Here is a 10,260-nt window from a genome sequence, read left to right as displayed (position 1 = left end):
AAAAAAATAAAAATAAAATAAAAAAATAAATTAAAAATGTGATGGAAGTAAGTCAAGGACACAGGAACCAACTAAAAGAGCTCCCAGTGGCCAAAGTTGGAATCATTTGAGCAAGAAAATCAATAAAGTAGTATCAGATTATAATCCAAAGTATAAGATAAATACCCATGAATCTATACTGATATAAATGAATGTCTGAATAAATAAATAAATACATCTCCAGTGCAGAAACATTCTAAGTAGTTTGCGTAGGTACTCCATTCTCAGGAAGGTAGAGCATAACTCCCTACCCCGTAAATATGGGCTGCATGTAGTGGCTTCCTTCCCAAAAGTACAATATGGAAGTGGGGGCGGGGAGAGTAACTTTATGGTGAGTAAACTTGGCAAACACTACCTCAGCCTGGAGATCAAAGTCAACATCAATAGTGATGAATCATCCTGATAGTATGTACCCTTGATGCGATGCGATGTGATGAGAATGGCACTTTATCTCCTGGTCTTCCTCCCAAAACACATTACCTCAGCCTAATCATGAGAAAAACACCAGACAAATTCCACTTAAGGGACAGTCTACAAAATATCTGACCACTGCTCCTCAAAACTGTCAAGGTCATTAAAAAGAAGGAAAGTCTGGGGAACTGTCACAGCCAAGAGGAGCCTAAGGAGACATGATGACTATATGTAATGTGGGATCCTACATGGGATCCTAGAACAGAAAAAAGATATTAGGGAAAAACTAAGGAAATATGAATGAAGTATGGATTTCAGTTAATAATAATGTATCAGTATTGGTTTATTAATTGTGACAAACATACCGCACTAATGTAAGACGTTAACAGTAGGGGAATGAGAAGGGGTGTATGGGCGCTGTATTATCTTCACAATTTTTCTGTAAAGCTAAAACTATCCTAAAATTGAAAGTTTGTTTAAAAAAGGTATTAGGTAGTTTATGGACTCTCAGAAGACCAGAGTCAAGCTTTGGCGTCTATGCTGGCAGCAAGAATACTCCAACAGCACTGAGACGCTTCTAGGAACAGCCACACTAGTCCCGTCTGAGACCCGAACAAGGACCAGGACAAATCAAAGGTCTCTCATGGTGGAATCCGACTGATGGGGCCTCGGTTACATACCTGCACCTTTCTGCAAGGAGGGCTGTAAATGCGAACGATACTTCTAACTTGAGAAGGTGGAATTCAAAATACAGGACGTTACCTGAAACTGCTCGGCGTGAAGGAAGGACCACAGAAGTGTGGCCGATGTTTTCCCCAGGGATATGGTTCTAGTGCACGTCGGTGGATTTTGTTATTCCTGGAGGCAGTCAAGCTCTTCAATGCAATAAATCATTTGTCATGTTTCTTTAAAACAAACTATTAGGATCATGTCAGGCTGCCCTGCCCTGCTTCATTTCACACTGCAGTCCAGCTACGCCCGGCTTCTCTCAGCACCTCAGACGTGTCCGTGTCGCATTTGCTGTTCCCGCTCTTTCCTCGTCTGTGCCCCTGACTGCCTAAATCCTGCTCCTCTTTCAAGGCTCAGCTTACGTTGTCTCTTCCTCAGGAAGCGTTATGAAATCCTTTTGCTTTCGGCTTCCATAGAGCAATAAAAATTCTCTTTTTGAAAACACCCGGACTCTATCATTAATTGTGTAACCTGTGTATGTTTCCTCCCAAAGCAGTCGTTCAGTCAGATGACAATATTCGACATGCCCTCTCAATGCTGCAATAAAATACTCTTGGAAAATCTATACTTTTGTATTTGAATGTAAAAGAAGGAGAGAAAAAAATACTCGACTCACCCCTACTGACTGACTAATCCTAGCCCTTGTAGACATGTACTATAATATTTTATTTTTTAGTTTTTATGCTTCCTTAAGCTACCTATCTAGTCTTTTTTCCCTCTTTCTTGGTTTCTTCCTCTTTCTTTATTTCTTTCTCTCTTGCTCTCTCTTGCTCTCTTTCTTTTTCTCATATTATATGGGCTACACTTTCTTTGCTTTTATTTTATTTGGAAGATAGACTGTCATGTGGGTGTTGTGTGTGTGTGTGTGTTGGTTGTCTAGCACTTTCCCTTTTCCTTACAAAGCACCCTGGCTTCTGGATTGTCAGCATCATTCCTGACATTGTCATGCTAGTTGGGTCTGGGCCCTGAGCTCAGGGGCTGCCATTGGTTCCCTTGCAGACCCCACTTGGCTAGGGCTCCGGACCACGCCCAGCAGGGCAATTTGTTGCCACCCTCATAGATCTCAGACCCTCTTTTCTTCTACCTCTCTGTTTCTACTCTAGATCTCCAAAAGTCCCCCTGCCAACTTCCTTGTTGTTTTTTTGTTTGTTTTTGTTTTGTTCTTGTTTTTTTGGTAACAGAATGAATGACTCTATTTTTATAGCATTTCCAGGGCTTGAGCTTTTCTATTCCTTGTTATTTTTGACCACCAACTGTTTCCTGAGGTTACCCCAGAACTTCACATCCAGTAGAGCCCACTGCCTTTCCCACGCATTCACCAGTACAACCAGGAATGAAAGAGCGCACACAGAGGCCTTGACCCAGGCAGCATTTTATTCTAAAGAAGCTTTGAAGTGAACTCATTAAGCTCTTGAAAGCCGCTTCTCATGCACAAGGCACAGGAAGAGAGGAAATGCAGAAGAAAGAAGAGGTGCAGGAGGGGCAAGGGAGAGAGACTGAACGGACGCTGGGCGGAAGGCAGGGCTGGGCACCGGCGTGCGCCAAGTGAACGGGAGGGAGAAGGGAGGCTGAGTGCTGGCCCCACTCTGAACCAGATGCATGGTCACGTCAGCCCCAGGTCCGAACCAGGGAAGAGGGGTTCAGGCTTCAGAGGACGTGGATGAAGAGGCCTCTGGGGACATGCCATTGGCAGGGTCACCAGGAGCAGAGCTCTTCTCATTGCAAATACAGCCACCTGCCAGTCACCAGCCCTGCTAAGTGGGGATTTTGGGGAATCAGTCAGGAAAAGCCCTGAGTGACAGTATCAGGAGAATTGCTTGGTTGGTCTGAAGCAACTTCTGTGTGATGAAACTGAAGCTTTTCTGCTTTTCTGAGGGAGGGGAAAAGCCCAAGGAGTTGCCCCAGATTGCAGTTCTGATCCTCATTACCAAGGCAATTTGGACTTCTAAATCTTCTCCACCCTCCCCTCCCATTTTACCCCAAGTTCTCCTTTCTACTCCAGCTGCCTCCATGGGGTTAGAGAATTGCCAGCCAAGGCAGATGGACTCCAGAAGGCCATTGGGACAATTTTGAAGCAAGAAAAATTAAGGCACAAAGTCATCCTGGAGTACGGAGGAGAAAAATGCTTTTCCTCAAGTTCAACGAGTGGTGGCGCTCAAAGGTTGAGTTTGGGGGCCAGTCTTGTCATAGTTCTGACGGGACGTACGGTCGCTTACATATGAAAAAGAGCTTATTGTCACAGGACTCATCATTCCAGGACCGAAGCAAGGACACCTTTATACTGACACAGTGTTCGTTGTTCCCCATATTATTGGGCTCACCTGGCATCCAGAACCTACCAAGTGAAAAGACAAAGAAACATGGACTTACAAAGTTGGAAAACCAAGAAGAACTTATCTCCAGTGAAGAAACGAGTTGCTTCAAGCCCAGCTTTGATCCTGGGTAATGGCATAGCAAGTTTCTGCACCCAAGTCTAAGAGGAAGGGGATTGGTGAGACCTCAACCTCTAAGCCTTCACTCATACCCCAAGGCAAGGACAAACGAACCCTCCACTCTCAAGCCCCTACACAAACCCACACTGCAAGACCTAGACTAGGGACAGGATCCCTGCTAAAGCTAGGTAGAAGCCTTGCTGCCAAACCCCAGATGGCATGGAAGGCCACACATTTGTCCCAGGCCCCCAATGAGTGGCAGCCAATGAGTGGCAGAGTGTTACTAGATCTCAGTTTCAATGTTCCTGCCGCCCTAGGACAGGGAAGAATCAGAAACCCTATACTTGAGGGGCAACCCTTCATGCTCTGGCCTTGGCCACGGAAAATCAGGCTGGGCGGGGGCTCTGGGGGCTTACTTTGCACTCTGGACCTTGTTGAATGGACTGTCATCAACCCAGGACCAGACCCCTTCATTCCCTGCTTTGGTCAAGCCGATCCAGTAGGTAAGCCCTGCTGCTGTCTTATACAGAAACTCCTGTAAGAGAAGACAGGATGAGCAGGGGCATGGCCATGACTGGGAGTTTGTGCATCTTGTCTCTGGGTGTTCTTCCCACATCCTCAGTGGCAGCCCTGAACCCACAAACATGCTGTGCACACTGACCTCTCTCGAGCTTCTTCCTGCCCTTGCCCAGAGCCCAGTAAAGGTAATATTCTACCCAAGTCTTTAGGACTTGTTAGATGGCAGGGTTAGGACTCTCGAACCTACTCTATAGCCCAGGTTCCCATCTCCCAGAAGAAAGGAGCTGGTTCAATATTCTGCCTCACCAGGCAGGAGACTTCTTGAGTCCTGTGGGATCATTAATGCTGTTCAAAAATATTTCTGTTTTCTGGGCATATGGAAAGATTGCACCTCCATGCCCTCTGAAGCTAGGAGTATGGCATAATTTACTTTGGCCAGTGAAATGTGAGCAGAAGTGACGTGTTATTTCTCGACAGAAGCTTCAAGAGCCAAGGCACAATCTGCCATGTTTTCTTTTCCTGACTCAGCAATTGTGGAAACATGTTAAGGTGAAGTCTCCTTCAGCCTGGAGTAACCACAATGAGCAGAACCCCTCTTCCAGCCCTTGTTGGACATGTAATATAAGTGAGAAATAATCCTTCCTTAGGTCACTGATATCTGGGGCTTTTTGTTACCATAGCATAATCTTGACCATCCTCCCTGAGCTGGCAGCTAATACATCCTCTTCACAGAGCCCATAGGAACAGAACTCACCTGCTCACTCTCTGAGGTCACTGAGGTCAAGTGTGAATTCCTCAACAAACAGGACTGCTGGGCACTGTACCAGGTCTTTGGGATGGGAGAAAAGTAATAGAAGTTCCCCCTGAAGTACTTCCAGCCTTGAGAAACCATCTGTAGAATGTCATCTGGAGAACAAGGGCTGAAGGTGAATGCTGGTGTTCCTGTTTTCTCTGGGTGCTGGCTGGGTGAGGGCACTTAGGTGGGATCTCAGAGATAGCAGTGAATGGGGCTGGGCTCTGAGGTCCTTTGGTCTTTGTGTAGGGGACTGGAACACTCTCACAGATCCTTAAATCTGACTGAGGCTGATAGAGCCTCTGGGATTAGACAGAGAGAGTGCAAGAGGATGGACCAAGAACCTGTCCTTCCTGTTAGGGAGAAGCAATTCTCCACTGACCATGACAAGTGGCTGAGTCCCTGGGTTCTAGAAAAGGAACTTGATAGGAAATCGCTAGGTATGGGCTGGAGGGACACTCCCTAGTGCTTTCACATGCTGCACCTTGTTGTGGGATCCCAAGCTGGACCCTGGTCTCTTCTCTCCTAACAGTCCCTAAATTCTCCCCAACCCCAATGCTAAGCCCTCTCTCCTTATCTTTCTAGCCCATGCCTGTCCCTCTCCTCCCTTCCCGTCTCCTTTTCTCTCCCACTAGCCCAATAACCTCATGTCTGAGACAGGCAAGGTCTCATGGGCCACTGGTCAGCTTACAATATGGTTTCTCTGAGCCACCTACTTTGTTGTTTGAGCAACTTGCTGATAGTCTCCAAACTGCTCTGGAGTTCCCGGACTTTTACATTTATAGCACTGGCTTTATCCAAATCTGCTTTTAACTCTGGAATTCGAGCATTTAAAGTATCAGCTTCCTTCCAACTTCTTGTTAAGTTCTGGATCTGTGTGTTGGCTTTCTCCACACTGGTTTTCAACTTGACCATCTGAGAATGTATATAATCCAGGCTGGCGTTCACCATCTGGATCTGCAGGCCGGCTGCCTCCACGCCGCCGCTGTTCTTCTTAATTTCGGAACCCAGGGTGCTGATGTTGTCCACACGAACTTTCAGCAATTGGGCATTGGTCTTTATATCTGACATTGTGCCCATAAACCAGGGATCTATTTTGAGAAAGTCAAGAGGTCAGCTGAGGGGACTCCCAGGGACAGGAGTGGGGGTATTGTCAGGTTGATAAAAGGAAGGGAAGGGAAGATGACAGGCTCGAGCTTCCCAAAGAGCCAAAACAGTCCAAGGAACTATCCCCAACCCTCCAGTCATTCATTAATGTACAACAAACATGCAATGGGCAGCTACCATGTGCCAGGAACTCTGGTGGGTACAGACAATAGGAAGATCGAAAAAATACAGGCTCTCTGTGAGAGGACTTCACAGGCAAAGAGAGGCAGGGATTAGAAACCAGTCCTGAATTTTCTGAGTATTCCAGCACATTTGGTAAAGAGCGCCCTCCATCACCACATCATTCTCCCCAGCACTTGATTCTCTCCAGACCTCATCACTTGATCGCCAGCCCTCTGCTTTCAGAGCCCCCAGAAGTGGCCATCTGCTTGGGCAACACCACTCCTCCTTGTCTGCAGACTCCTAATCTGGAAGTGGCATCTTCTCCAGAGAATATGAAAGGGGAATTACGAAACCATTTCATCCTTTGCCCCACCCACTTTCACATTCTGCTCAGGTCACAGGCTTGGGTACCAGAGAGGGGCCAGAGATAAACCAAGATGCTCAAAGGCACATCCTGTGGAAAAGACCGTTAGAGACCAGTTGGGATGGGACAAGTGACAGTGGGTGTGGCGAGGACTCCACTCAGAGGCTACAAGTCTGGGATCAAATATGCCCCAAGGCCACAAAGGGGAAATACAGAAAACAACAGTTTCTTGGGTCCCTCGCTCTGCATCCTGGCAACCTGGTGGGAGAAAGAAGGCTCTGCCAGCAGCAGAGGCCACGAAGCTTGGCAGAGCCAAAAGAGGAAGAAAGATAAACCACGCAACAACAAAGGGGTAGGAAGGCTCCCTTGACGTGACTTTCACAGGGACAGGAGAATGAAGAGAGTACGAGGGAGCCCTGGTGAAGGGACTGAGCCATGGAGATTTGTTCACTTGTTGACCAGGTTCTCCCTCTGGTCAGTTGGATCTGAGGACACACTGGGGGATCAGTCCCTGACAAGACCAGAAAACATTACACTCATCGTCAGGGGCTGTCCAAAAGGCTCTGAACCCAAGGGTCACAAAGCTCAGAGTGGTGGTGGATGTGGGGGAAGAAAATGGCATGGAAGAAAAAATGGTGAATATTTCCTGGGGACAAAAGAATGTGTCCTTGAAGAGGCCAAGTGCAGTGTGGTGGCTAATATCTGTAATCCAAGCACTCTGGGAGGCTGAAGCAGGAGGAGGCCAGGAGTTGGAGAGCAGCCTGAGCAAAAGCAAGACCCCATCTCTACCAAAAATAGAAAAAATTAGCCGGGTTTGTTGGCACGTGCCTATAGTCCCAGCTATTTGGAAGGCTGAGTCAGGAGGATCCCTTGAGCCCAGGAGTATGAGGTTTCAGTGAGCTATGATGATGCTACTGCACTCTAGCCAGAGGTGACAGAAAGAGAATGTTTAATAAAAAAAAAAAAAAAGATTGTATCCTTTAGCACAAACATGCGAGCACTGATCCCAGTCAGAACAATCTCCCTGAAATTGGGAAGGAAAGAGCATCAGCAGACCAGGTGCTTTGTTACCACAGGTGGAAAGAGGAGAAAGGAGACAAATGAAAAGGCCACAGGCAGGAGAGAGCACCAGAGAGGGAAGAGAAGGTCTGGATCTCAAGGGAGCCCAGTGACCACAGAGAAGGGCTAAGCCCAGATGAGGAAGTGTGAGACTTACAGAGGATGGCCTGCAGCAGGATGGAGGCAACCAGGACCAGTGTCAGGCAGATGAATGCAGCACGGACCGTGGGTGCTTTCCTCAGGACCAAACACAGACCAGTCTTGGGAGGAGGCTCTGATGGAAGAAGAAGCAAATGTTTGTTGAAGGACCAGCAGAGGGCACAGAGCACCAAGCACATTCTGAGCAGCAGCCAGTGCTTGCCTTGTGGCCAGAGGGAGATGTTCTGTTTGTCTACAGTGAAGTGTGCATCAGGGGCCTCCCTCTCTGCAGCCTTCATCCTGAATGTTCACCCTTGCCCTGACAGCACAGGTGCTTCTGGCTGCCTGTATCTTCAAGGACCATTTATGCAGAGGGAACGGGAAGTGAGTCCCACAGCAGATCACCATGTCATCCCAAACTTCCCCATTCCTGACTTACACACCTCGTCTGGCCTAGGCCAAAGCTCAGTCACCTCCTCAAAGATCTGAGCTTTCAGAAAGAGGCCATTTGTCTTCCTCTCTTGAGACCTGTTATATAGACAACCACCTTGTCTCAAAGCTATCCCATTTCTCTTGTAAGACTCTCCTCATCCATCATCCATCCATCCGTCTGTTCACCACACAAATACATATTGAGTCCCTTCTAGGTACCAGACACTGTACTAGGCACGGGGCCACATGACAAGTAACTCACAGTCCTTGCACTTAAGCAGCTCATAATCTGGTGGGAAAGACAGACTTGAGAAAATAAATTACAATGCAAGGTGATAAGCACACAAGAGATAGATATGCTCAGTTGAAAGGAAGTACAGGGAATGGAGTAATGGTAAAAAGCTCCAGGTAGAGGGATGAGCATATTCCAAAGGATGGGGCATAAGACAGCATGGAGAGTGCTCACTTCAGCAGCACATATGCTAAAACTGGAACACAATACAGAGAAGATTATCATGGCCCCTGCACAAGGATGACACGCAAATTCGTGAAGCATTTCATATTTTTAAAAAATTAAATTAAAAAAATAAAGAAAAGAAAAGAATTTAAAAAAGAAAAAAAAAAGACAGCCTGGAGAGCTTGGCAAACTGTAAACAGTTGTGGTGTTGTTGGAGTGTAAAGTATATGACAGGAGGAGGGAGGGCACAGGGCTAAAGAGGCATCTGGGGTCAGATCATGAAGATCCTTTTGGATTATGTTAAGGAGCTTGACCTCTGGCCTGTGGGTGACATAGGGTCAATGAGGGACTTCAGGCAGGAAAGAGACAAGGACAGGGACATTGCAGAAAGATCTCTCTGATGGTGTTGAGGAGCATAGGTTAGGGTGTGGGATGCCTGAAAGCAGGGAGACCAGTTAGGAGACCACTGCAATAAGATATGCTACTCTCTGTTATTAATGTATCCTAGCTGACACTATATCCAGTCATAAAATCAACTGGGAGATTCAAAATGTATTGTAAGAGTTGGAGAATTGGAGAAAATATTTGCAAACTATACATCCAACAAAGGACTAATATCCAGAATCTATAAAAAACTCAAACAAATCAGCAAAAAAAAAACAAATAACCCCATCGGAAAGTGAGCAAAAGACACAAACAGACTTTTTTCAAAAGAAGACATACAGATTGCCAGTAAAAATATGAAAAAATGCTCAACATCACTAATCATCAGGGAAATGCAAATTAAAACCACAATGAGGTACCACCTTACCCTTGTCAGAATGGCCATTATTAATAAGTCAAAAAACAATAGATGTTGGTGCGGATGTGGTGAGAAGGGAACACTTACACTGTTGGTGGGACCGCAAATTAGTACAACCTCTATGGAAAACACTGTGGAGATTCCTCAGAGAACTAGCAATCCCACTACTGGGCATCTACCCAAAGGAAAAGAAGTCATTATATCAAAAAGACACCTGCACCCGAATGTTGATCACCACATAATTCTCAAAAGTGCCCATCAGTTGAAGAGTGGATAAAGAAAATGTGGTGTGTATTAATATACACCATGAAGTACTACTCAGCTGCAAAAAGAAATGAAGTAATGTCTTTTGCAGCAACTTGGATGGAGCTGGAGACCATTATCCTAAGCAAAGTATATCAGGAATGGAAAAACAAGCACCACATGTTCTCATTTACAAGTGGGAGTTAAACAATGGGTATATATGGACATAAAGTGAGATGATGGACACCAAAAACTAAGAAAAGAGGAGGGTAGGAGGGGGTGAGGGATCAAAAATTACCTGTTGGGTACAATGTACACTATTCCGGTGACAGGTACTAAAGGTACTACTAAAAGCCCTGACTTCACCACTATACAATTCATCCATGTAGCAGAAAACACTTGTACCTCCTAAATCTATAGAAATAATAATAATTTTTTTAAAGACTTGGGTTCTCTTCCCTGCTTCCTGCAGCTTGTGAACTTCTCAAACAGAATGGGGAGGCTCAGCAACATCAGACCAGGAACCGTATGTTTTCTCTCTCCTCTCCCATCGTCTCTGTCCCACCTCCTTTC

The 10,260-nt window shown here is 46.1% G+C and overlaps 1 protein-coding gene across 1 annotated transcript; it reads right to left on the bottom strand.

Moving 5' to 3' along the window:
- Window positions 1-3,363: 3,363 nt before the first annotated feature.
- On the bottom strand, window positions 3,364-8,092 carry CD207 (CD207 molecule, langerin). The gene is made up of 6 exons (XM_012646417.1): window positions 7,977-8,092; window positions 7,773-7,889; window positions 5,640-6,014; window positions 4,885-5,036; window positions 4,028-4,146; window positions 3,364-3,514 (listed from the first exon to the last, which is right to left on the bottom strand). Exons 1-6 carry the CDS (start codon window positions 8,050-8,052, stop codon window positions 3,364-3,366), a joined length of 990 nt encoding a protein of 329 aa, XP_012501871.1. The 5' UTR covers window positions 8,053-8,092.
- Between the last annotated feature and the right edge of the window lie 2,168 nt (window positions 8,093-10,260).

The sequence above is a fragment of the Propithecus coquereli genome, unplaced genomic scaffold, assembly GCF_000956105.1.
Source record: "Propithecus coquereli isolate 6110/MARCELLA unplaced genomic scaffold, Pcoq_1.0 Scaffold243, whole genome shotgun sequence".
NCBI classification, from domain to species: domain Eukaryota; kingdom Metazoa; phylum Chordata; class Mammalia; order Primates; family Indriidae; genus Propithecus; species Propithecus coquereli.
Note: the sequence above shows the minus strand (reverse complement) of the source record. Positions and strands in the feature narration are given on the sequence as shown.